This window comes from Rhineura floridana, chromosome 3 (genome assembly GCF_030035675.1).
Source record: "Rhineura floridana isolate rRhiFlo1 chromosome 3, rRhiFlo1.hap2, whole genome shotgun sequence".
Taxonomy (NCBI): Eukaryota; Metazoa; Chordata; class Lepidosauria; order Squamata; family Rhineuridae; genus Rhineura; species Rhineura floridana.
Window position 1 is genome coordinate 212,816,738 of NC_084482.1, and position 27,228 is coordinate 212,843,965.

Below are 27,228 nucleotides of genomic sequence, written 5' to 3' on the forward strand. Positions count from 1 at the left end.
CCATTATTCCATGCCCTGCCCTCTGGGATGATTGAGAAGAGATCCTGGCCCTCCTCTGTGTGGCAACCTTTCAGAACAGTGCTAGTACTATTCTGAGCATAAGACTTTGTGTCTCCCCACCACAACGTCCCTGGATGGAGGAATTCAATGGATGGCAGCTGTTCATGGCATGTGGGGTGGTGGAGGATGTGTGTGAAGAATTAGGACAGTGGAGTTTTGCCAAGGTGGAACAGGATGGGGGTGCCAAAGAGATTTCGCCCACCTGCGGCAAACTCTCCTTCCAGCTCCTTGATGAACGATGTTGTCCCAAACACACCCAGAGAAGAGGATGGGCTGCTGACCCACTAGTGCCACCTACAGGAAGAATGAGGCATGGCTATTAGGACTGAACCAGGATTGGGAGAATAGGCAGCTTCTGAGAAAAGCCACCATGAGTAAGTGCTGCTTCCATGGTAGGCCTGGATCCATGTGATCATCTTTGGTCAAGATAAACATGAGCATGTTTGACTCTTTGGCCTTTGTTAGAGAGAGTCTGTGTGTCTTTGTGTGTGCGTGACAGACCCTTTCAAAGCAGTTGGAACACAGTGATTTGGTCCTGGCAACATTCACTGCACCTCCAAGATAACAGATCTCAACTTATTTTGCTGCCCTGGGCCAATAAATAATTTGGCTGTGCCACCCTTGCCTATCTTATTGTATGAAGCAGCAGGAGATGTAAAGGGGGGCACGCGAGAGATAAATAAGGAATGTCTTAAAGCGATCCCTGGGCACCAAGTGACCTCTAAGTCACCCCCAATGCCAACTGAAAGGGCATGTTCTCAAGAGCCAAGGTGAAATAGTGCATGGAAAAAATGGAAATGGCCTGCCTTCAAGTCAATTCCGATTTATAGTGACCCTACAAATAGGGTATTTCATGGTAAGTGGTATTCAGAGGGGGTTTACCATTGCCTTCCTCAGGCTGAGAGGCAGTGACTGGCCCAAGGTCACCCCGGGAGCTTCATGGCTGTGTGGGGATTCGAACCCTGGTCTCCCAGGTCGTATTAAACCTTCTCCTGCTGTTGTCCTCCAGCAAATAGTATTCATTGGCTTACTATTTGTTCAGTGAAGTTCAGGCAAAGTGGTGACACAAGCTTCTCTGTGTGCGTAAATATCCTTTTTGTGTTGGGAACAGCGGAAGCAATTTTGTCATTGTAAGAGTTACTTTAGCTGAGCTCCCTTTATGGTACTAATTTGAAGGATCAGATCTCTTTGAGAGACTGTCATTACAAAGAGCTTTGTTTGATCTTGCATCAGAAGCCAAGCTGACCACTTAACAAAGTGAGGAATGTAGCCAGAGCTGGTCAGTTGTAGATTTCGTTGGCTTGATCTTGTACGCAGAGCTGGCTTCTTTTGCTATAATTTCCACTTTCTTCTCTAATCATTTCTTTCCCTTTTTGGAAAGTGTTGATGCTGCTGTGTTGGTTTTCTGCACGTTTTTGTTTAACTTAAAAAAAATTGTTTTGTTTTGTTCTACAAGGATGTAATATTCTGTATAAGCTGTCTTGCTCCCTTTAAGAAGGAAAGATTTTGTGTGTGTGTAGAATAACTGGGCATTTATCAGTCTTCCTGTAGAGGAATGAAAGGTAGCATCATACCCCAAAGCACAATTTGTCCTTGGCAACAAACTCTTGAATTACAGAAAGTTTATTTATTTATTTATTATTTGATGTATATCCCGCCCTTCCTCCCAGCAGGAGCCCAAATGGCAGAGACAGGGTTTTCTCTCTGTGTGTTTTTATATCATGGCGGCATAAAACCTCCCTGGCAAAACATTCTTGGATTGTAGGCCTTGAAATGACTTTTTCTGGATTTTTTATGACTTCATATAACATGAGAAACAATAGCTCCTGAAAAACTGCATGTGTATTTCCTTTTGTCCTCCTTTATGTCCATCCCTCTTCAGAGACCTGTGGTAAATGCTTCAATAATTATGTTAAATGGACAAAAATAACAGATGATGTACTCATTTCAGGTTTTTGGAAACACTGTTCAGTTTAAACAGGATTACTTTTATCTAACATTAATTTAAAGTGTTTTCTGATCTGAAATATTTAACATGAAATTATTAAATTTTGTTCATATAGTTTATTAGTTTACCATTAGATAGGCATAAGGTTACTTCACATAGCTAGGCTATCACTAAATAGTAACTGTCATAGGCAGAGCGTGATGTACTCATCAATGAAACTTTTCAAGGTTTAAGCTGGCAGCATGGGCCTGTAGGTAGTAACACTGATCAAGATCTTCAGGGGATGCTGCCTTATCATAAGTCAGGCTATTAGTCAGCTATCATATCACATTGACTTTCAGTGTATCTCCAGGATCTTAGGCACGGGTCTTTCTCAGTCCTACCTGGAGATGCTGCGTATTGAACCTAGGGCCTTTCATATGCAAACCATGTGCTTGACCACTGAGCTATATAGCCCAGACAGTGCTCTTGTCAGAGAGCTTCAGAAGTCATTACTCAAGATTAAACAGACAAAGCAGTTCCTAAGTACAAAGAACATATTCTGTCTGTGTCACATTTGAATTGTATAGGTACATATAGTTCAACCACCTTTCTCTGGGCTGGTAATGGCTGTGGTAATCAACATCTGCTGCACCTCAAGAGCAGCAGCCTGTTGGAGAAGCCAACATTCCATCTTTTACTGGTAAGTCTGGTTAATTCACATTCCACTGCCGCTCTCCAATCTCTCAGCTATGAGAAAATTCATCCACAGCCACTCTCATCATAACCTCAGGGAACAAATCAAAGGAGTGACGCTCTCCTTTGGCGTTTCCCTGGGCTGGGGCTGACCTGCTGGCTACTGCCAAATAGGCTTGCCCCTTGGAAACCAGCTATAGTTGTGGCAACAGGTTGCTGTTCTTGAGGTGCAGCAGAAAAAGGTTCAGGAGGTTATGGTTGGTGTCTACCTCCCAGCCAGCAATAGTCCTATTGCTGTTTATGTTGTGGGTGACATTGTTAGGTCCTGCAATAGTGTTGCTAGATAAAACAGCACTGAGGTCAGAACTGGCATCTGGGTCTTCCACAGGATCTGGTCCCTCCATTTGTATCTCTGTTATATGGCCTGTTGTCGCTGGTAAGTAGCTGTTTAAGGTTGCAGGGCTGTTTCTAAGCAAGGACAGGTGTAGCACCCAGGGCCTGCGGGAGGAGTGTATTGTCCAGAACAGGCAGCGAATCATTGATGATATGTAGAAGTGGTTTTATGGTCACTCTGACTTCTAGCTGCCTGTAGCAAGAGGGGAACATTTTACTGTGAAGTACTGAAGGGATCACGTTCACCACTCTTCTAATTTTCTGACTGATGAGCTGTATATAAAAGCAATTTTAATGAAAATAATGTTCTGAAAGTAAATATTTGTCTTTTGTTTTAGCTTGTGTTTAAAGAGGCTTGATCCTAACTAAGGTTGTGCGTGCCTTCATATTCTTCGTAACATTTTGAATTAATTGTAAGAGCACACTGAGCAATGCAAATTTATATGTGTATGGTATAGAGCTCTGAAGTTAGGTCAGGAATGGATAGAAGCTGCCCTTTCTGTTGTGGACACCAGATGGCACTGCTGCACCAGCACGACCACCTTTTTCTTTGGTGGGAGAAGAAGAGATTTTGTGTTCTGAGACAGGCCAACAGCAGTGACAGCCAATGATGAGAGATCCGGGTACAGCAAGGCATTTCTAAAGTAATAAGTTGTCCAAATGGACCCCCAGTCCTACCTACTGGACACCCAGTGGGCACATTTAATTCAGAAAAAGAAAAAAACACCCCTTCTTTTAAGTAGCCCCATACAATCTGAGACTGACTTTTTTTTTTTTTTTGGACTTCAGAACAAAATGGAGCATTTCCAGTTGATAAGAACCAGAAAGGGGGCCGAGTTCAGATTACACGACTGACCATTATTATTATTTCTTTTCATTTATCAATAGCTTCCTATCGAGTATCTTGAAGCAATTTTACAATGCAATAAAAAACATGCAAAACAACTGCATATATAGAAACACCTTCAAATCCAGCACAGGTACAGCCTGGCATAAAGATCGCTCAGAAAGCTTGCTGGGAAAGGAAGGTCTGCAAGATACTGAAAAGACGATAAAGGTGGGATCTGCCTGATAGGCAATGGAGCAATAGGCAGGTAGAGAACGGACTGATAAATGGTACCCACAGGATGCCCTTCCCTGCACAGAGATCGGATGAGAGCATATGAAGGATGAGCCGGTCTTTTAGGTAGGCGCCTTCCCCCTTATTGAAATGGACCGGAAGCAGAGTCTGCCGTCCCCCCCTCCCACTGGGACAGTACAGCCCCTGGAGATACTCACCACAATAGCCCCCCAGCAGGACAGCCACCACCTGGAGCCACACAGGCCCCGGGAGCAGCCTCATTTGGCCCAGGACTGCAACCCAGATTCCTCCTCACCAGGTGAGGCCTTCGTGAGCCTTCGTGCGAAGTGGAGGAAGGGGCGGAAACATCCCCACTTTTGTATTTCGGGGCAAAAGTCCGGATTGGGCGAGGGAAAAGAGCTCCACCGATTGGACAAAAATATTCCACCGCTCTGCATGCCGATGACGGCAGTAGTTGCTGGGCAGACGTCGGGTCGGCGGGCTGCGAGGCTGGAATTGTGCTAGAGAGAGAAAGTTTGGGAATCGCGGCGCAGACACTGGCGGGGATCGATGTATGCCAATCGATACAAAGCCAATTACTTCTACGAAAATCTGCCACATGCCACCTAGTCACTACCATTAAAGCCGTCTCCTTCTCCTTCTCCTTCTCCTTCTCCTTCTCCTTCTCCTTCTCCTTCTTCTTCTTCTTCTTCTCCTTCTTCTCCTTCTCCTTCTTCTTCTTCTTCTTCTTCATAATAATAATAATAATAATAATAATAATAATAATAATAATAATAATAATAATAATAATAATAATACTGTGATGTTGTTTAGGTTGTTTTTAACTGTTTTTAATTATATGACTTTAAATTGTTGTAACCTGCCCTGGGACCTTTGGGTGAAGGGCAGGTAAAGAATTCTAATACTAATAATCTTCTACCATCCAAAGCCACCCAGCAATGGGTTGTTTTTTTAACACCAGCAATAGATGAGATTGTGGCCTTTTAACGTCTCATAGTGGAGCAGGAAGGAAGCCTGCCACCTGTTTCACAGCAGGGATGAAGCCATCCTCTCCTGAGGTGCTTGTTGCCAATCCTCCGCATGCCACACGGACTAGCTTTTCTAGGAGAGAAACCCACCAAATTAAGGAAGCAGAGGAAGAGGGAGCTTGGCATGCACAGGCTGAGGGATAAGCAGCTATTTTTATTTTTGGGGAGGAAGGGAAGCCCATTTCCCTTTATGATGACCAATTAAACTGTTACAAAATAGTGAGCAAGCTTTTGAGTGCACCAGAACTCTTCATCAGACTGGGTGCTAAGGAAAGCAAGTGGGGAGGGCCAGAATGGGAGCAGGGCGAATGACAAAAAGAGCTGGCTTGGTACTGAGACCAACATGTTTGCAATGGTCAAAAGTCCCTTTGGGGTGTTTAGTTTTAGAAGGGGCGTTGCTATGGGGCTTGTCACAAAGAGTGCCTGTGCTTCAGGACTGACCCCCTGCTACCTCACTGCAAACGGCTTCCTCAGTTTCCCCCACCTGCTCCCCACCCTTCCAGACTTCTGACATCTGTCTGAGCATGCGCAGAGGGGAACGAGGGGATGGCTGCAGTTTGCCTTCTTCTAGTGAGGCATTGCTTACATGGACAAAAAGGCCCCAAGTGAGGGGTATAGGATACTGTCCCACTACCTGGGGTCCCCTAGACCTGTAGGGTGTTTGTTTAGCGGGGCGGGGAGAAGCACTTGGTGATGTTTGCAAGGCTCCACGGCTGCCAACCTGCAGCTCCAGCTCTCCCACTGGGAGAGAAATGCCCCCAAAGTCTGGATGCTTTTTGCCTGCAGAAATTTTGGCCCAGGTCCCACACTTAGGCGCTCCCCACAAGTGTGAAGAAAGCCAAGCCAAACATGAGACAGGCAGAAGGAGCTGCTTTCCCCATGAAACCGGGAGAAAGAGAAGCCAAAAGGGCCCCTCTGCAGGTCTGGGGACACGTTTTCCCCTGGGGGCCCTCTGGGCGCTTTTGGAGATGTCCTGGGCTAAGGAAGGAATTATGATGTGGGGCCACAGGAATAATCCTGGGTCAGACCCCCTTTGCCCGCCCATCCAGCCCAGGGCTGAGTCCTCCTTGCACTCCCAATGCCACCCCCTATCTCAGGCAGGGAGGAGCCTTTTCTGGTCCTGCTTCTGACATGGGCCTTGAACCCGGAACCTTCTGTGTGCCAAACATGTACTTTACCCCAAAGCAAGGCCCTTTCCCTGTGGGGTGGGGGGGATGACTCCAGGCCGCAACATGTGGGTTGTGGCCTGAAATTTCTTCAGGGAAAACCCAAGAGAGCTGCGGGCTAGATCATGCCAAACAGGCTTGCTTTGCTTGCTTGCTTAATTTGTTTTAAAAAAAACAACGACGATATCCTAGTAATCTTATTTTTAAAAACATCATTATTATTATTGTTGTTGTTGTTGTTGTTGTTGTTATTATTATCTTTATTTATACCCCGCCCTTTTTCCAAACTGGAACTCAAGGCGGCTTCCAGATAAAAACAAATACACATCATTAAGAACCTATAAAAATATAAAACATACAAACATATAAAATCAGCATTAAAACAGGGTTAAACTATTAAGATGTTAAAACCAATTACTCTTAAAATACTGCAACCCAGTTTAGGAGCATACAGGCAAAACAATAACATACAGCATCCTCTTCAGTCACTACCCTTAAAACCTTCAGTTCCAAAGGCCTGCCGGAAGAAAAAAGTCTTTAGCTGTCGGCGCAAAGACTGCACAGAGGAGGCCATTCTTGCCTCCCTAGGGAGGGAGTTCCAGAGCCTAGGGGCAGCCACCGAAAAGGCCCTATCTCATGTCCCCACCAGTCGCACTTGTGAAGGTGTTGGGATCGTGAGAAGGGTCTCTCCTGAAGATCTCAGGGCCCGGGCAGATAGGGAGATACGGTCTGACAGATAGCCTGGACCTAAGCCGTATAGGGCTTTATAGGTCATAACCGGCACTTTGAATTGTGTCCGGAAACAGACTGGCAGCCAGTGGAGCTGTTGCAGCAGGGGAGTTGTATGGTCCCTGTAACCAGCCCCAGTTAACATTCTGGCTGCAGCTCGTTGCACCAGCTGAAGTTTCCGAACAGTCTTCAAAGGCAGCCGCACGTAGAGTGCATTACAGTAGTCTAAGCGGGATGTAACTAAGGCATGTGTCACCATAGCCAGATCAGACGACTCCAGGAAACAGACGACTCCATTGAATGCATTTCTCCCTGCCTCCTCTTGTACCTCAGTTCAGATTGTTATGAAGGTAAGGCTTTATTAGCCTTATTGCCAGAAATCCAATAAGATGAAATTTAAAAAGTCTTCTCAAATCTAGACCCTACTCAGGCTTTAACAGGGCCGGCCTAAAACCTTCTGAGGCAACGACAAGATGGCCGCAACCGCTTGTGTCAATGTACAGAAGTCAGCAAGACTGGCAGCTGGTTTCACTTCAGCACAGGTGACGGGGAACATCCTACCCCGCATCTGAACGCAGCAGGCTTGCTTAGGGGGCACAGGGCAGTCTGCTTGATGTAGAAATCAGCCCCTCAGTGGCTGATGCCGGAGATGGGTGCCTCCTCCCTAATGACAGGGCCGGCTCTGGACTCCTCTGACTTTGAGGCTTCCCCAGGGATTGAACTGTCCTAGTTGTAAGGCAAAGAGGGAGCATCCCTGTCTACAAGCCCCACAGTAGGAACTTAGAAGGAGGGTTCTTACCCACACAACCATCTCTTCTTGTCCCCAGGAACTGTGCTAGTTCTGACCAAGGGCCCTGTGTGACTCCCAGGTCTATAGCTGCTAACGTTTCTGTCGTTACAGATTTTCAAACTGCTACTAAGCAGATGGACTGCGATGAAGAAACTGCTAGGGGTTGTGCCAGCTACAAGATGGCTGTTTCGACCCACCCTGAGCTGGGAGAGAAAGAGAAGTGAGAGGCTTGTGTTGTTCCAGGTTTTGCTCCTGAGCATTCATCTGCTGGGGTGCCTAAGGAAATCACTCCAGGTTTCTTGACAGGCCCCGACCCGAAGGGTCTAAGAGTGAACTCAGTCTCTGTCTTTCCCATCAAAGGATGCTGTTTTGGGATGAAAAGGGGATCCAGCGGCTTGGATCTGTGCCCAGATGATCCAGGACATTGATCATCCAGGGACCCAGTCTTGCTTCTGCCCCTCCCCCAGAGTAGTGCTCTCTCCCAGCTACAAGATGCTCATGAGGAACAATTGCTCCTTCCCGACTGTTTTCCTGCTCTCCTTCTTTGCAAGTGAATCTGTCACCTTACGGTGCTTTGCCCTGAATCCTGCACCCACAGACGCTCTGGGTCTGACACCTGCATCTTATTCCTTTCCCTAGCTGGAGGTGAGTAAACTCCAGTGCCTGCAACATAATGGCGTGTCCTAAATCTACATGGAAATCCTGTTAAATGTCTCAAGGATTTGCAACTTTAATCTTTCCAGATTACAGGTTGAGCCTCCACCTCAGGCTTCTTGAGCTGTCACTCATCTACAAATTAACTTGCCCTTTTGCACTCTGTTGTAGTCAGGGAGCTGATTTGCCAGGTAGCCATCAGATTTGGGGCAAGATGTCAGCAGTACGCTGATGATATCCAGCTCTATTTCTCTGTAACATCTGGATTGGGAGAGGCCATGCAAGCCCTGGACCACTGCCTGGACTCAACAACAACAAGGGCCTTTGCAAGATACAAGGAGTATTAAAATCGGTAGGCAGGTAGGATGCCAGAGGGCTAAAATTAGTCCAGACTTGAGGGATGATCACAGGGCTTTATAAGTCTTAATATGTCTCGGTTGCAGCTTCCTGGCGGCCACAGCAAAGTTGGCCACTGCGACAGTTACTTGTTTGGGGTTATCAGCTAGAAGGTCGACTACCAGCTCCTGGTCGCAAGGCTCTAGGTGCCAGCGAATGTGTTGGGCCAGGAATTTCCTCCTGGGATCCTCGTACAAGGGACAGTGAAGCAGATAATGGGTAATGTCCTCTATCCGATTGCACCCAAAGATACATCTCCGTTCTTTGGCCGGGATTCCCAGATATCTCCCATTGAGGAATGCCGTGGGCATCATTTGGAACCTAAGTTCCGTGAACGCCCTGCGCAGCTGGGCATGGGTCAAAACCTCAAAATAATATGGTCTTGCGTGATTAGCCTTAAGTAGGGGAAACCAGGGAGAAAAAGGAGCTGCTGCAATAGCTGCCCGATCTTGGCACGTGTCGTGGTCAAAAACCCAGTTCCTGAGCGCGTGTGGACTGAGGTTTAGATATTCCCCCATAGAAAGATTGGACTCAGTGGCGGGCTGGATGAGGGCCAATAAACTGAGTCTGAATCCTAGCAAGATGGAGGCAGTGTGGGTTGGTGGTTCCCGAGTTCGGATAATTGGTCAGTTGCCTGCTTTGGATGGGGTCGTGCTCCCTCTGAAAGAGCAGGTCCGTAGTCTGGGGGTGCTCTTAGATCCATCTTTGTAGCTAGAGGCCCAGGTGAACTCAGTGGCTAGGAGTGCCTTTTACCAGCTTTGGCTGGTAAAACAGCTGTGGCCGTTTCTGGACCGGGATAGCCTGACCACTTTGTCCATGCACTGGTAACCTCCAGGCTGGATTACTGTAATGCGCTCTTTGTGGGGCTGCCCTTGAGGTTGGTCCAGAAGCTGCAGCTGGTGCAAAATGCAGCGGCGAGACTGCTCACTGGGGCAAGGTATTGCCAACATGTCACCCCACTGCTGAAAGAATTGCACTGGCTGCCCATTTGCTACTGGGCCAAGTGCAAGGTTCTGGTCTTGGTGTACAAAGCCCTATACAGCTCGGGACCAGGATCCCTGAAAGACCATCTTATCCCTTATATACCCAGTCAATCATTGTGCTCTGCAGGTGAGGGCCTCCTGCAGATACCATCTTATCAGGAGGTCCGTTGGGCACAACATAGGAAGCAGACCTTTTGTAATTCCCTCCTCTTAAATATTAGACAGGTGCCATCTGTTATCTTTTTGGCACATATTGGAAGACCTTCCTCTTTCAACAAGCCTTTGAAGTTGAGATGTATCCCAGTCTGTGTCTGTGTTAGAATTACTTTTAATGTGTTTTTAAATATGTTTTAACCCTCTTTTAAAAGATGTTTTTAAAAATTTTAAAAAAATTTAAACTTTGTTTTAATGTATCTTAAGGTCTTTTAATTATGTGTTTTTAGTGCTTCTGTTTGCCGCCCTGGGCTCCTGCTGGGAGGAAGGGCAGGATATAAATCATTCTCTCCCTGGTTCTGTCCCTGCAGTCCCGCACTGTGTCGTGGCTACATGTGTTGGAGCTCAGGTCACCCTTGCCCCCTTCCTTCCCTTTCCAGCTTGAAGCCTCTTTGGAAAAAGACCTTTTTCTCTCTCCCCCTCCTGCCAAGGAGGGGTCTGGGCATCTGGTGATTTTGTGTGTGTGTGTATGTGTGTGCCTGCGTGCATGTTTCTTGCTGACCCTGAAAAACATAGGCTACTTTCTTTGGACCATAGGATGATTCTACTGGGCTCGAGGGAACTCTGCCAAGGAGAAGATAACATGTATTCAGTAGCTCTTAGTTATTTTTGTTTCTTAACAGCTGTCCTTGTTGGTTTTCGCACACCTCAGCCATACGAGAGGGTGGGGGTGTGGAGTGGGAGTTATAGTTCAGCAAGATTCCAGGCTTTGCACCTGGTAACAGTATGCTTTCCTAGAGGTCACGTGACAATCACTTATGAGCCAAATGGTATTTTCAGAGCACCCTTTTATCTGCCAGAAGTGGAATCATTTGCCAAAAGTCTAGGATGACTTTAGAAAGAAGGGATAGAACTGGGAATGCAAAAAGGAAATCAACCGGGAAACCTGATGTCTTGCAAAGATGATGTCTTTTTTTTAATAGACTTAATAAATAAGTATTTATGCCAGTTATTAAACTGGAAACAAACATGTCCGTAAAATGAACAGGAAATCCATGTGTAAAATCTAAACAGAAGTTATGTTATTAAACCAGAAATATGCATTTATTGTAAATCGCCCAGAGAGCTTCAGCTATGGGGCGGTATATAAATACAATAAATAAATAAATATTTAAATAAAAACAGAAACTGTTCCAAAAACCTAAATGGGATGTGCGTTATTGATAATAAAGTATGCACGGCCAGCCCTAGAAAAAAACAGCACCCTGGCCAAGGAGTGCCTTCAGCACCAAAAACCCCACGGTCAGGTTTGCAGGGCCACCCAGAGGGTTTATGGGGCCCAGAGCACACATGAGGTTGAGGACTCTGCTGCTGCCCCTCCAAGGACTTATGCACATGTGTACAAAGCTGGGGGCCACACGCGAGAATTACTGCATGCACGGGTTACACGTGAGAATTCTCACCCGCAGCTCCTTCGCTGTTTTTTCCCCTTATGTTGCAGATGAAGAAATAGAGATCAAGTTCTGCTCCTGGACTTCAGCTAAGTAGCTAAGCAGACAAGTTCTGGGATTCAGCCTCGCAGGTCTTCTCGTTCTGGCCTGCTGCTGGCCTCCTCCACTACTCACTCGCTCTGGATTCCTCCCTCAAGCCTGCCCTCCCACCACTCCTATGCCTTTCCCTGGGGTAACCAGGGGTGCCAAACTGCCAAGAGGATTTTCTGGGCCAGGCCCACTGGATGTGGATCACACCCTCTGCTGCACTCACAGACGATGACACAAATATACATCCCCTTCACGTCATGAGCAAATGTGCACCCTCTTTTGCAGATGGAGGGGGGAGGAGTGCCCAAAGATAAACCAGGGGTCACACACAAGTAACAAGATGCCTGACAAATACAACATCAAACAGGTGAAGCTTTCCCCATAATTTTCGTTCCGGACTAGAAAAGGCTTACTCTGTTTAATATCTGCCTGCCACTCAGCTTTTAAAGGCATGAGAGACCTGCTCTCCTTCAGCGCCAACCAGAATCCATACAAAGAACTCCAATTTCATGATCTATAAATTAGTTACGTATTGTTTTGTATCTTGGCTGGGGGATGGTTTTATCCTCTTGAAATGGTAACCCTGGGACCTTCCTGTGAAGTGTGGATAAGAGACACTCATGAGAATTCTGCTTTTAAGCTACCAGCTCCAAGCAGACTTAGGAAGCAGCAGAATTCGACTCTCTCATATCTTTATTGAGCATTTGTTCTGATGTCTTTATGGGCGGGTAATGTGACCACGAGCATTCCTCCTGATTTGCTTGCAGGATGTTCACAGGTCTTAGGAGTGCCCTGTTGGTGCTCACCACAGTAACACGAGAGTCCCAGAAGGGAGGCATTAGGCAGGAAATCTGTCTCTGGCTGGACTCGGTCACTTCAGACTGCAGGAGGTCTGTAGCAGAGGGGGATGCTCCTCCATACAAAAAAATGGGAATGGACTGCCTTCAAGTGGATCCTGACCTATGTTGACCTTATGAATAGGGTTTTCGGTATTCAGAGGGGGTTTACCATTGCCTTCCTCTGAGGCTGAGAGGCAGTGACTGGCCCAAGGTCACCCAGTGAGCTTCATGGCTGGGTGGGGATTCGAACCCTGGTCTCCCAGGTCTTAGTCCAGCACCTTAACCACTGCAAGTCAACACAAAAAGTCCCTGCACACAGAAATCTAACAGGTAAAGAAAACGGGGTTTAGGCTAACCTACGCCGTTCCCTCAAAGCCCTTTTTTAAAAATGTGCATGGCACTTTTATTTTTAATATGGAGAAGGGTCACCGGCCAGAAAGGGGCTTCCTGCCTCCCCTCGCTCTCCGCGCAAAGCAGTCGAGGAGCTTCAGCCGCTTTAAGGGTTAACAAACGACAACAGAGCGGAAGGTGAGAGCGCAAACGAGGGACTTCCTCTTCCTGCCCCGCCTCTCTGTGAGAAATGCAGGGTGGAAGCGCGGAGCCCCTCTTCGTGCGCAGCGGTGTTGGAGTGCCGGGTTGCACGGGGGGAGCCTCGGATGAAAGGTATGCAATTGGGGGGAGGGGAGGTTGGGAGAGGGCGAGGACCCCCCTTAAGCGCCCGCTCCCTGCAGACCCTCCAGATCTGCGGATGCAGCTCTGCCCCGTCCCGTCTGCCTCCTGAGCAGAGCTGACTGCGATGGGGCCGGATCGAAGCATCCCTCCCCACATCTGTGGTTCTGATGATGAATTTCAGGGCCTTAAGCTTGGAGATGTGGGCACTTCATAAAACAGAGCTAAGTAGACAACAGTGCGCTAAGTAGACAACAGGGCCGCTTCTTCATGTGTCCTCATTTGTCCTTTGGTTCAGCTGTGACAGTTTGATAGTCAGGCTATTCTTTCAGTACCTTCATTCTGCCAGCCCTCCCCAGTTTCCTAATCCGGGAAGAAAGAAATGGGATCCTGTGGAAGTTAGCCAAGAATGGATTGATAATTTGCATGCTTATTGAGTTCAGTGGGGTTTACTTCCCTGCAATCATGCTTAGGATAGGTAAAACTGACCTGGGGGGGATGGAGGGAAGGATGGACTGGGAAGGGGAGGAGGAAGAGGGGAGGGGAGAAGGAAGGGAGGGGAGGGGAGGAGGAGGGGTTATTGAATGGTTATTGAATTCAATGGGATTTACTCCTATGCAGTCATGGTTAGGATAGGTAAAACTGACCATGGGGGTGGAGGAGGGGAACGGGAAGGGATTCCTGTATTGAGCAGGGGGTTGGACTTGAAGGCCTTCTAGTCCCCTTCCAAAAGGGGAAAAGCAGAAGCTGCCCTTTCTGTTGTGGACACCAGATGGCACTGCTGCACCAGCACGACCACCTTTTTCTTTGGTGGGAGAAGAAGAGATTTTGTGTTCTGAGACAGGCCAACAGCAGTGACAGCCAATGATGAGAGATCCGGGTACAGCAAGGCATTTCTAAAGTAATAAGTTGTCTGTCCAAATGGACCCCCAGTCCTACCTACTGGACACCCAGTGGGCACAAATGGACACATAAAATGTAACCAATGAACCAAGAACTCAAATTCAGACTGGAAGCCACTGAAACACTGACTAGAGGTATGAAAGTTTAGCAAAATTGAATAGGAACAGTAGAACATAGAGGCACATCATACAATTCTCAGGGTTCTTACAAATTAAAAACTTTTCAGCAAAAATCTCTCTCCTTGTACACTGTCATGTCTGGTTCTGTGTGTCTGTTGTTTTTTCATAAGAATTCTGCCACAGCAGGGTGTGGATCAGAAGCAGAAGTTTTTAATTTTAATTGGCTTGTTAATTCATGTATTTACTAGTGGGTGGGCAAGCTGGTAAGAATTTTGCTGGGCTAGTAACTCGTGTAATTGCATTTGCAAAGCTGTATTCACTGCCCCCCTTTTTTTAATTTGAACCACTTTCGCCTCAATCCAAATGTCAGGGCTTGTACATGGTGTAGAGCAGTGATTCTCAACCGGTGCACCCAGGCACACTGATGCGCCCTAAGAGGTGGCTAGGTGTGCCTCAAATATTTTAAAAATGAGAAGAAACCCATTTGTATAGGGTAAGTAATAGTTTTCTATAGTTTGTTGTTTTTATTCATAGTTTAAAATATATTAATATATTTTTAATTTTGTACACGAAGTGTGCCAGAAAGTTTTTATGTTTTACAGTGCACCGCAAACTAAAAAAGTTTGAGAACCACTGGTGTAGAGGCTTCCACTTGCAAGCCATTTGAATGAAGAAATGGACACCCACTCAGTAACAATTGCTTAAAACATGCCCTGGGATACAGAAAGATACAAATCTGCCCACTTTTCTGTGATTAGGCCAAAATGTTAAAATTCTAACCATCATCATCTACCTTAGCAGGGTATAAGTCTGGTTCATACTGGGGAATAAAAAGAGGACAAACAGCATGAAACGGCTGGATTATAATTCACCTGGAAGTTCAGTGCCATCACTTGTGGGTTAAATCTAGACTACAGATTTTTTTTTATCACAGTTCAGGTGCTAAGTAGCTTTACAAGGCCAGGAAATCTGTGCTCTCTATGACTGTTTCTTGTGAATGGTTTCATGTCCTGATACAGGAGTTTATATAATCATCTCAGCAATGCTAAATAAATTATTGCCAATCTTCTACCTTCAAAGGTGTGCCTACTTAGCATCATTTAAGCTCCAATTATCACTGCCTGTAATTTTTGCATCTTGTTGCCATTCAACTTCCACTAAACAGTTTTTTCCTTTATATTCTCTTTCTCCTGTTTTGTCTAAATATTATAACTTTTAATTAATTTTTATTTATTATTTTATATATTCACCTAAAACTATCCACTCAGCCACCACTCATCATATCCTCAGAGGCACGTGTTACCAAATTCTTCTAAGCTACACAGAAAGTGGATTGGACTGTGAAAGACCAACCCAAATGGTGTTTGCATTTTGACAAATTTGTAGGGCAGTCCAATATCTCAGAGAGGTCAGGTTTCCTGCTCCCCTGGTGCATAGCTGCCCAGTTCCCCTGCTTTTTAAAGTTTGTTAGAAATATAGAAACTGCAAGGTTTTTTCCCCCTATTAGTGAATAAATGTCTAATTAATCCCCACCCCCCCTTGATGTGGCTTCCTCACTTGGTGACTGGGTGGGGTTGTGAGGGGACAGAAAACATTTTTCTCAACAGACAAATTATGTACTGATCCCTCATCCATGCTGTGTCATCACGGGATCACTGTGGCATTTGGTTTCTGCCTTCCTTGGCAGGCCCCGTAACAAGCCTTTCCTCTGAGGTGAGGCAATTTCAGTCCTGCCTGCCAGAAACGGAAGCTATTTTTGGCAGGCCGAACCGTGCAGAACAGAAAGGACACGGAATGGCATCCTTCTGGAGCATCTGCCTGTTGAGATCACAGAAATGTCCTGTCATGCAGTTAGGAAATGATTCAGGCTGGATTTTCATGTCCTAAGGAGACTGACTCCTTGCAGTGGTTCTCACAGCAAAATGTGGCGCTGCCTTCAACAGCTGAAATCCCACAGCCTAGAGAGACCAGCCCCATTCCCTGCTCTCCCCCTGTGTTTTATCATCATCATCTCTGAGAAGGCCTGCAAAGAGGCACACTCCCTGTTTGCCCTACAACTATGGCCCTTCAATCCCTGGAAAAGCCACAGAGGAGCCCAGGGCCAGCCCTGTCATTGGGGAGAGGTGGCAGTTGCCTCAGGCATCAAGCACTGAGGGTCTCGGGGCAAAAGGAGAGTCATGGGTATCAGGGGGCCTCCCCTGCATGCCTAAGCCAGCCTGCTGCACTTGGGAGAATGTTCCCCATGGCCTGGGTCTAGGGTTGCCAGGTCTCCGGCTTTCTGCCGGACTCTCCGGCAAAAGGGGGCCATCTCCGGCCTCCGGCAATACTTTATTTAAAAAGGTGGATCTCCGGTTTTTCACTGGCCCCCTCAGCCACGCATGCGTGATTGACGCACGCATACGTTGGGCTGTGGAGGGCCACCTTCCTGGCGTTCCCGCCCTTTGTCAGTCACACACAGGCAGGCCGCCGCCGCAGGGACTGCACGAGGAGGACTTCCGACTTGAGCAGCTGCCGCCCCGGGACCCCCCCAGCAGCAGCCCCTGTCCGCTAGCGAGTCGTACACAGGCAGCCGCAGCTGCAGCAGCAGCCACACTGCCCACCACCAGCCAGCGCCCACACACAACTACTACAGGTGAGGGGTGCTGGACGTGGAGCCCCCGCCTGCAGCTGCCTGGTTGAGCGTCGCGAGGGCAGCCACCTGGCGGCCCGCATGCCACGTCTGCTGCCACGTCCGGACATGGGCTCCATCCAGCCGCCGCCCCTGGGACCCCCCCCAGCAGCAGCCCCCGCGGGAGTCGGGAGTCTCGACGGAGCAGTTGCTAGAAGACGGCGTCCAAGCCGGCCGGCCTGGCAGCCCCTGAGCCGTGAAGAGGCGGTGGCAGCGAGGCTGGGCCGGCTCCTTCTTAGGCACCCGGCCCTGGAGCCAGTTCCCCTGCTCTGGAAAGGGCGGCCGGCGTCTTCACACCTCCTGCTGTGGGCGCTGCAGCTGGCCGGCAGCGGCCGCGAATCAGGCCCCCAGCCTGAGCCCCATCACGGCCGCTGCCGCCCAGTGGCACCCACAGCAGGAGGGGTGAAGACGCCGGCCGCCCTTTCTGGAGCAGGGGAACCGGCTCCGGGCCTAAGAAGGAGCCTGAAAGGGCAGCTGGCGGCTTCACCCCTCCTGCTGTGGGCGCCGCTGGGCGGCAGCGGCTGCGATGGGGCTCAGCAGTCTCTGCTGAGGCTGCGTAGGCCCCGTCTCCTAGCAACCGCTGCCGCGACGGGGCCCACGCGGCCTGTCAGTCTCAGCAGGAGCCATGGAGGGCAGGCTGGGCCGGCTCCTTCTTAGCCCCGGAGCCGGTTCTCCTGCTCCTGAAAGGACTGCCGGCGGCTTCACCCCTCCTGCTGTGGGTGCCGCTGGACGGCAGCGGCCGTGATGGGGCTCAGCAGTCTCTGGCTGGGGGGGCCCATTGCGGCCGCTCCTGCCCAGCGGCGCCCACAGCAGGAGGGGTGAAGCCGCCGGCCGTCCTTCTTGGAGCAGGGGAACCTGCATTTCCATTCATTTCTGTGCTTTGCAGTGTATTGGAGGAAGGCTATAGGTAACTTCTAAACTAGATTATTGTTGGCCACAGACTAAACCTTCAAATGCCAATAAAAATGCAGTATAATATAATAATCTGGGATTAAGATGTTGTGTTGAATACCTGTTGAATGATCTCAAAACTTGGCATTTCTGTAACATCTAAAGCAAGTTGATGGCAATATAGTTGGTGTAAAAAGGTGACTTGCTGTTTTTAAACTTCCTGTAAGTGTATTCATTGGCCTGTTCTGTAAAAGTCTAAATAAAGGTAGCTTTATATACTATTTTCTGTATTCTGCATTTACTGTTAAATAAAAAGCCCTTTATACCTGTTATTCGCCTACCAAAACCAAATGGTCTGACACAAACTAGAATTTTCACTCCCAGCCATAATCATACATTGAAAAGACACCAGAAATCTCATGTTGTGTTTAATTACTCCTCAAAACATTTTAGTTGACCTCTCATACCTAACAGTGGAGTCATTAATCTATAGAATGTATCCTGAATGAGGTTTGGGAAGGGTTTGTGTGAAGGGGTATAGTTTTAAATGTGCAAAAATATTTTAACACTGATCTCCAATAAGGTGGTTTATTTGTTTTTTACCATTGCCTTTTGAAAGTGTACATGTTTCTTTATAGGTAGGGCTGCAAACATATTGGAAATCTTAATTTAATCATAGTTCCTAGGAAGCTGCCATTTGTCCATCTAACTCCTGTCTACAGCAGCGTTCTTCAACCTTGGGTCCCCAGGTGTTTGCTTATTTATTATTTGATTTATATCCCACCCTTCCTCCTAGCACGAGCCCGCCAGATGTTGTAGGACTACAACTCTCATCATCCCCAGCCAACTTGCTAATGGGTATGGATGATGGGACTTGTAGTCCAACAACATCTGCAGACTCAAGGCTTCAGACCCATCCAGTAGTTGATGGTAGTTTTCCAGTGTTTCAAATAGGTTCTTAGCTGTACTGAGAGATACTGGAAACTGAACCTGGGCCCTTCTGCATTTAAAACGTGCTCTTGCTGAGCTTACAGCCCTACTCACCACCCCATCAGATTTTGCATATGGGTAAAAAACTTTCTGAAGCAAGAAGACTCCTTTTTAGGGGAAGCATATGTGTTGGAGTAGGCAGACAGTCCCTTAATTGTCTCCCTGGGCTCCTGCGGGAGGAAGGGCAGGGTATAAATTAAGTAAATAATAGTTCATGGTAAGAAAAGGGGAATGTCTCTAAAGACTGCACTTGTCATCTTCAGTTTTTAGGTACTTGCATTAAATCTCTTAATCTGCTCATCTAGTAGGGTCACCTTTTTTAAGAAGACAAACTGCATAGTCATGTAAAGAGAACAAGGCCAACTTTGTACAGTGGTGCTTATTCCCAGTAAGTGGGTGTAGAGTTGCAGGCTGAAGTATTTTGCTGCATTAAACTTGAAAATACAATTTATTTATGTGTATTGTATCCCACTCATCATAGACCTCTAAGCAGCAACCAAATCTTAAAATCCATTAAGAGCAATTAAAACATATCCAGCAATGAGAACAGACAAAACAGCAGTAAACGTCACATACTCATAAAAGCCTGAGCAAAGAGGTGTGGTTTTTCCTGGTGCTGAAACGCCAATGTACTCTTGGACGTGGCTTAGTTTCCATTGGACAATGAGCCCCCAGTTCTGTAAGCTGTTTGGATGCACTATTCAAATGTTTTAAATGTACAAAGTAGAAAAAGAAATCCAAATAAAACTAAAGGATCAAAATTAGTTTTTAAAATTTGGGGGGATGTTTTACCTAAAAGGTGGCAGAAGGCAGGCCTTCCTAAAGTGGACTTAATAATAATAATAAATAATAAATTTTATTTCTAGGCCACCTATCTGGCCGCACAAGCGGCCACTCTAGGCGGCGTACAAGATAAAGTAAAATACAACATACAAACTACATAAAAACCCAAGAACTACAATATAAAACGAAACCGAACCCACCCATAGCTAAAACAAATGGCACCCAAAAGAAAACAAAAACAAAAAAACAAAACAAAAGACAAAAACCCAGGCCACCTCAGCCAGCCGGCTTATGTATCCCTCCAAAGAGGGACAGGTGATGGAAATTAGTCATAGCTGGCTGGGTACCCGGGACCTGGTCCTGCAGGAGGCACGTCTGCCAGGCAGCAGTCCCACTGGGAAGGGTGGTGGAGGTGGCGTTCCAACAGCAGCAGCAACAGCAGCCTCTCCTTCCCTGGGTGGCGATGTTCTCCTTCTTTCTGCAGGCACTGGGTCTCCCAGGCCACCTCAGCCAGCCGGCTTATGTATCCCTCCAAAGAGGGACAGGTGATGGAAATTAGTCACAGCTGGCTGGGTACCTGGGACCTGGTCCTGCAGGAGGCACGTCTGCCAGGCAGCAGTCCCACTGGGAAGGGTGGTGGAGGTGGTGTTCCAACAGCAGCAGCAACAGCAGCCTCTCCTTCCCTGGGTGGCGATGTTCTCCTTCTTCCTGCAGGCACTGGGGCTCCGAGGCCACCTCAGCCAGCCGGCTTATGTATCCCTCCAAAGAGGGACAGGTGATGGAAATTAGTCACAGCTGGCTGGGTACCTGGGACCTGGTCCTGCAGGAGGCACGTCTGCCAGGCAGCAGTCCCACTGGGAAGGGTGGTGGAGGTGGTGTTCCAACAGCAGCAGCAACAGCAGCCTCTCCTTCCCTGGGTGGCGATGTTCTTCTTCCTGCAGGCACTGGGTCTCCCAGGCCAACTCAGCCAGCTGGCTTATGTATCCCTCCAAAGGCAGGGAGCCACCACTACACAAAAAGCTTTCTTCATTTGCTACCTGCTGCACTACAAGCAGCAGAGGGATATGTGAAGAGGGAGGTGGATGGGCAGATGTCTCCAAGAGCATCTAACATGTTCTAGGTTGGATTTGGAGAGGGGGAAGGGCAGATAGTCTTATCAGCTTGAACTGGTGTGCATCAAACTTGTATGCCCACACCAGTATTAAGCTGGCAAATTCTAGGGTGTCCTTACAACAGACTGTTAAGATAGATTTGTTCTCATACTGGAAAGAGTGAATGCAGAAACACTGAGGTGATATTTTAGCCAGGAACTTTACTCCTCACACTTAGTCACTATGCTACCTTGTTCATCCCCCTCTTCACCCCTTTTCTATCTTACTTTGGAAGTAGTCCTTACTTCCTTATTCCTCAGGCCCAATTTGCTACAGTAGGTTTTACTTCATCAGGAATGAGTTGCAAACTGTTCAGTAGCATCGGAATAACAGTTATAAAGCTGACTGATTGATTCCACATAAATACCAACCACCACCACCCATGAGAGTATGCTGCTGTAATTAAAATGACCAACAGGGTCCAGTCACAGGCATAGGTAATTTTATATTAAAATAAATTGTTATGTGCCTTCAAGTCAATTATGACTTATGGTGACCCTATGAATTAGTGACCAACAGCATCTGTCGTGAACCACCCTATTCAGATCTTGTAAGTTCAGGTCTGCGGCTTCCTTTATGGAATCAATCCATCTCTTAGTTTTTCCCAGCATTATTGTCTTTTCTAGTGAATCATGTCTTCTCATGATGTGTCCAAAGTATGATAACCTCAGTTTCATCATTTTAGCTTCTAGTGATAGTTCTGGTTTAATTTGTTCTGACACCCAATTATTTGTCTGTTTTGCCTAGAATGCCCTCCCTTGTCCTTAACATGGCTGCAACCATATCTACTCAGAAGTAAGTCCTATTGAGTTCTATGGGGCTTAGTTCCTTAATAAGCATGTTTACAGTTGCTGCCTTCAGGGGCATCCATCTGTGCTCCCATCTAACATCTCTGCAACACTAAGCTCCTTTCTCCCAATAATGGCCTGGCCTGAGGGCACGTAAACCCTTCTTGCCAGAAGCAAGTAAGCTAGATTAAATGTTCCCTAAAGGCGTTGAACTGTGACCTGGCAGACCAGGGTTCGAATCCCCACACAGCCATGAAGCTCACTGGGTGACCTTGGGCCAGTCACTGCCTCTCAGACTCAGAGGAAGGCAATAGTAAACCACCTCTGTCTGAATACTGCTTACCATGAAGACCGTATCTGGGATCAACTTGAAGGCAGTCCATTTCCATTTTGCATCACCCTAAGCTTGTGAGAAAGAATGACCTTGTCACTTCAGATGGACCTAGGAACACCCTATTTTAGGTAAGATTTCTATTTTAATCTCCAGAGAATTTTTTTTTTAATGGTATGCTCCAAGCAACTGTGGTTGATACAATGTATCATGTTTAATGACGTCACTAGGGCCCACCCTGTGACATCACTAGGGCCCGCCCCATGACATCACTAGGGCCTGCCCCCATTTTCTCAGGTTTTTGGATGGTTCCGACCTGGCAACCCTATCTGGGTCTCAAGTAACATCCAACCGCTAGTCTTATTTATTAAATGTATATCCCGCCCTTCCTTCCAGTAGGAGCCCAGGGCGGCAAACAAAAGCACTAAAAACACACTAAAACATCATAAAAACAGACTTTAAAATATATTACAATAAAACATCCTTGAAAACATATTAGGACAAAACATCTTTTTAAAAAATATTTTTTTTAAAAAAAGGTTTAAAAACATCTTTTTAAAGAATAGCTTTAAAAACATATTAAAAGCAATTCCAGCATAGACCGCAGACTGGGATAAGGTCTCTATTTAAAAGGCTTGTTGAAAGAGGAAGATCTTCAGTAGGCACCAAAAAGGTAACAGAGATGGTGCCTGACTAATATTTTAAGGGGAGGGAATTCCAAAGAATAGATGCCACTACACTAAAGGTCCGTTTCCTATATTGTGCAGAACGAACCTCCTGATAATATGGTATCTGCAGCAGGCCCTCTCCTGCAGAACACAGTGATCGACTGGCAATCCAGTCGATACTTCCCAGGAGGATCCCTCCGCCTGTGCTGCCTCTGAGACGGGCTCCCGTCTTGGATGAAACTTATCCAGTTTTAAATTCAGTCAGAAGGGTTTTTTCTGACTGGGGATGATTTCTTCCGGATAAGGAAGAAGCGTGAGATCTGCCACATAGTTTTGTTTTGATTGTTGGAGTCTGGAATTCGTCAGAATTGTCTGTCTTCCAGCAGTTCAGACAGAGCGAGGATTTTATGCTAGCTCAGCTGGATAAGTGACCCGTTTTTTTTTAACGGACTAGCAGGCAAACCTCCTGTCTACATTTATCATTTTCTTATCTATATAGCTAAAGAGATTTGTCAAAGTAACAGCAATTAAGATAACCTAGATGAGGCAAGACTTTCCTTCTTTATTTACGGAACTAAGGGGGAAGAAAATATAAATAGCTTATCTTTTTTTTTTTATTGCAAAAAGCTGACATGGAAAATTGCGTTTTAAAGATTACAACGGATGAGAGCTTTCTGATTGGGAGAGATAAGAAATCTTTTTGATTTACAAGACTTTTGTGTAATATATATAAGGGACTATTTTTTCTGATCTACTTTTTTGTTGTTGTTGTTGACGAATCTGCTCATTCTCTCTGCTACTAGTTATTTGAACGCTGTGAACTAAAAGCTGTTTTTGCACTTCTGGACATTTAAGAGATAAGGACTGTCTAGCGTGTGACGTTAGTTGGTTGGAAAGATTAACTCCTTTGTAACTGGATAAAGAAATAAACTGCTCTTTGCTTGGGACATTGAAAATTGAAGGAGTTTTGTTCTTTTGGTTTTAAGAATGGCAATTAAGAAGATCTTGGATGTACAAGAAGGGACTTTATTTCTAGACATGCTTCAGAAAATAATGGATGGGATTAACTCAATAAAACAAGAACTGAGAAATAATAGACAAGCGTGGAGAACTGAATTTCATGAAATGAGACAGGAGCTGAAAGAAACTCAGGATTCTATGAGAAAGGAGAATAAAGATAGATCTGGAAAACAAAACAAGGATGAAAGAGAAATTAAAGGCAAGGTTCAATCTATGGAGATTGGCTTAAATATGGACATGAAAAAAGATTTGGATTTCCTGGTTGTGACGGATCCTGGAGATAAATATTACAGTTTGGAATACAGCGCTGTCTCTGAAGGAATTGAAGAGATTGGAGATAAAGATATTATCGGTTCAAAACTGGACTGGAAGGATTTCATGGATCTTGAAATGGAGAAAGTTAATAGAATTAATCCCTGTTTTGTGTCAATGGAAAAACCTTCAAGAAATGTACTAGTGTATCATGTGGAAAAGAGGAGCAGAGATGCGGCTTTGAAACAATACTTCAGTGTTACGTTTGGATTTGATGGTAAGAAAATATCTGTGATGGAGGAAATTCCTATCAGACTTTTATTATATGACTATGACAGCAAGATTTTTGGGTGCGTAAAGATGGAAGATGGACCCAATATGGATAATGACAGAAGAGCGATTTGAAACTACTGGACTCAGTAGATTTGATGAGTTGGATTAATTGACATGTTTATTTAGAAAAAAAAATTGATTGACATATATCTCAAGGATTGGAAACTTCTCTTTGACTTTTTGTGGAAGATTAAAATGATATGATGTTAATGAGATTTGAAACCAACTAAGATAACTGCTGGAGAAAGGTGATTTTATAATCTATTAAGAGATAGGTCTGTTATATATTATAGATTTATAGTTGAATTATAGTGTTTTGAAATTACTGGATTTAGTAGATTTGATGAGCTGGATTAATTGGCATGTTTATTTAGAAAAAAAATTGATTGATATATATCTCAAGGATTGGAAACTTCTCTTTGACTTTTTGTGGAATATTAAAATGATATGATGTTAATGAGATTTGAAACCAACTAAGATAACCGCTGGAGGAAGGTGATTTTATAATCTATTAAGAGATAGGTTTGTTATATATTATAGATTTATAGCTGAACTATGACAAATCGTAAGTCAATATTTTTATATATATGTATTTTTTTTTGTATTGTATTAGTTATTGATTTGTGTTGTTTTCTTTTTGTATTATTTTGGTTTTGAAAATTAGAATAAAAATTAATTGAAAAAAAAAAAAAGAACACAGTGATCGACTGGGTGTATAAGGAGTAAGATGGTCTTTCAGGTATCCTGGTCCCGAGCTGTATAGGGCTTTGTACACCAAGACCAGAACCTTGAATTTAGCCCAGTGGCTAATAGGCAGCCAGTGCAATTCTTTCAGCAGCAGGGTGACATTTTGGCAATACCCTCCCCAGTGAGCAGTCTCGCCTCCGCGTTTTGCACCAGCTGCAGCTTCCAGACCAACCTCAGGGGCAGGCCCACACAGAGCGCATCACAGTAATCCAGCCTGGAGGTTACCAGTGCGTGGACAACAGTGGTCAGGCTATCCCTGTCCAGAAACAGCCGCAGCTGTCTAACTGAAGCTGGTAAAAGGCACTCCTAGCCACTGAGGTCACCTGGGCCTCTAGTGACAAAGATGGATCCAGGAGCACCCCTAGTTTACAGACCTGCTCTTTCAGAGGGAGTACGGCCCCATCCACAGCAGGCAACTGACCAATTATCTGAACTTGGGAACCACCAACTCACAGCACCTCTGTCTTGCTAGGATTTAGATTCAGTTTATTGGCCCTCATCCAGCCCACCACCAAGTCCAGGCAGTAGTCCAGGGCTTGCACGGCCTCTCCTGGTTCAGAAATTACAGAGAAATACAGCGTACCCCTCACCCCAAATCTCCTGATGACCACTCCCAAGGGCTTTATATAAGATGTTAAACAGCATGGGGGACAAGATAGTACCCTGCAGCACCCCACAGCACAGCTATCGGGGGCCAAAAGACAATCACCCAATGCTATTCTATGAAGACCACCCTGGAGATAGGATTGGAACCACTGTAAAACAATGCCTCCAGTACTCATCTCACCAAGTCGGCCCAGCAGGATTCCACAGTCAATGGTATCAAAAGACCCCGAGAAATCAAGTAAGAATAATAGGGTCGCACTCCCCCTGTCCTCACAATAAAGGTCATCCATCAGGGCGACCAAGGCAGATTCAGTCCCATAACCAGGCCTGAACCCAGACTGGGATGGGTCAAAATAATCTGTTTCATTCAAGAGTACTTGCAATTGCTGTGCCACAACGCTCTCAATCACCTTCCCTAAAAAGGGGGTATTTGTGACCCAGTGATAGTTGTCACAAACCAGTGGGTCCAGGGTGGGCTTTCTCAGGAGCAGTTGGATCACCACCTCTTTCAGGGTGGCTGGAACCACTCCCTCCCACAGCAACGCATTGACCACACCCTGGATCCACTCGGTCAACCCCCCTTGGCAAGCTTTAATAAGACAAGAAGGGCAAGGGTCGAGAGGACACATTGCTGGCCACATCATCGCAAGCACCTTGTCCACATCATTAGGTCGCATCAACTGAAACCGATCCCAATGGATGTTGCACTGATCTGGTGACTTTCTCCTCTCATTCAGTTCACTACACAGGCTTTCACCCTGCACAGGAACTAGATTGGTTTAAAAAGAAAAAATAGAGGGTAGCACCCTCACCGGCAGCAGATCCGCCACCCAAGGGCAGGGGGGATTTGATGCCCCCTGACCCAGCCAGGAGCTGATGCAAGAGGCTGCAAGATTGACAGCAGCCTCCCTCTGGAGTCAGAGTCAGGCAGAGGGTCCCAGTCCTTGCAGCACTTACCAAGGACTTCAGCTGTCTCAAGAGGCAGCAACCCAGAGGAGTGAGGAAGCAAGTACCCAGATGCTCAAGTACTCACTCCCAGGGCAGGTCGTCTCCAGTCCCCCAGTGCCATTGACTTCTGCACATGGAGGAGGGGGGAGGCGCCATCTTGTCTGCTGCCTCAAGCAGCAAAACATCTTGGACCGGCCCTGTCAGAGCTTGAGCAGAGACAACATTTTGGTCTGGCTTTTTTGTTTCATCTGAATTGAGTTACAGGAAGAAGGTTTGCTTTGGCAGCGGGCAGGAAAAATTCACTGATTAAAAAAAAAGATGAGCAGGATGTAATTTTAAAAAATTAAAATAATCAATAAAGACAGTTGGCATTATCCAGGCCACAGCTCTCTTTGGCAGGCTGAAATCCGTTCAGCTCTGGAAATCAAGTCAACGTCCCCCCTGGGGAAAGGCCCCTCCTTACCTCAGACCTGGAGGGCAGGACAGGCATTGGCAGTGAAAGGTTGGACCCAGGAGGAGGAGGCGGCAGAGGTCATTCAGGTGGTCCCACATCATAACTCCTTCCTTTGCCCATGGTGTCCCCAAAGGGCATCCAGAGGCCCCTGGATGAAAAGGCACTGTCCCCATCACTGTGGAAGGAGGGCAGAAAGGGCCATTTGGCTTCTCTCTCTCCTGGTTTCTTGGGAAAGGCAGCGGCTTCTGCCTGTCTCAGGCTTGGCTTGGCTTTCAAAGTCATAGTGAGGATGTAACTGTGGGCCCTGGGTCAAAATTTCTGCAGGCAAAAACCATCTGGAGTTTGTTCTGGGGATTTTTGTTCCAGAGCTGAACAGATGGATTTCAGCCTGCCAAAGAGAGCTGTGGGCTGGATAATGCAAAATAAGGAAATTCTGTTGACTGATTATTCTGCAAATTTCTGCTGCGGCTG

At 46.4% G+C, this 27,228-nt stretch overlaps 2 protein-coding genes across 9 annotated transcripts in view; one reads left to right on the forward strand and one right to left on the reverse strand.

Moving 5' to 3' along the window:
* LOC133378952 (antigen peptide transporter 2-like) overlaps positions 1 to 27,228 on the reverse strand; it is a 99,893-nt gene that overhangs the window by 2,576 nt on the left and 70,089 nt on the right. The gene's annotated exons all lie outside the window — the stretch shown is intronic.
* The window catches only part of LOC133381507 (uncharacterized), a 35,756-nt gene continuing 21,538 nt past the window's right edge, over positions 13,011 to 27,228 (forward strand). For 6 of the 8 annotated variants that reach the window (XR_009761682.1, XM_061620686.1, XM_061620691.1 and 3 more), the window contains exon 1: positions 13,011 to 13,099. Coding sequence is in view for 2 of the 8 variants with exons in the window: in XM_061620685.1 (XP_061476669.1) it covers positions 13,017 to 13,099; positions 21,358 to 21,405; positions 23,384 to 24,074 (822 nt within the window). In the remaining 6 variants the exon portion in view is untranslated. Of the gene's footprint in view, positions 13,100 to 21,357; positions 21,406 to 23,383; positions 24,301 to 27,228 lie in introns of those variants that run through there. The other 2 variants (XM_061620685.1, XM_061620694.1) reach the window with 2 other exon arrangements.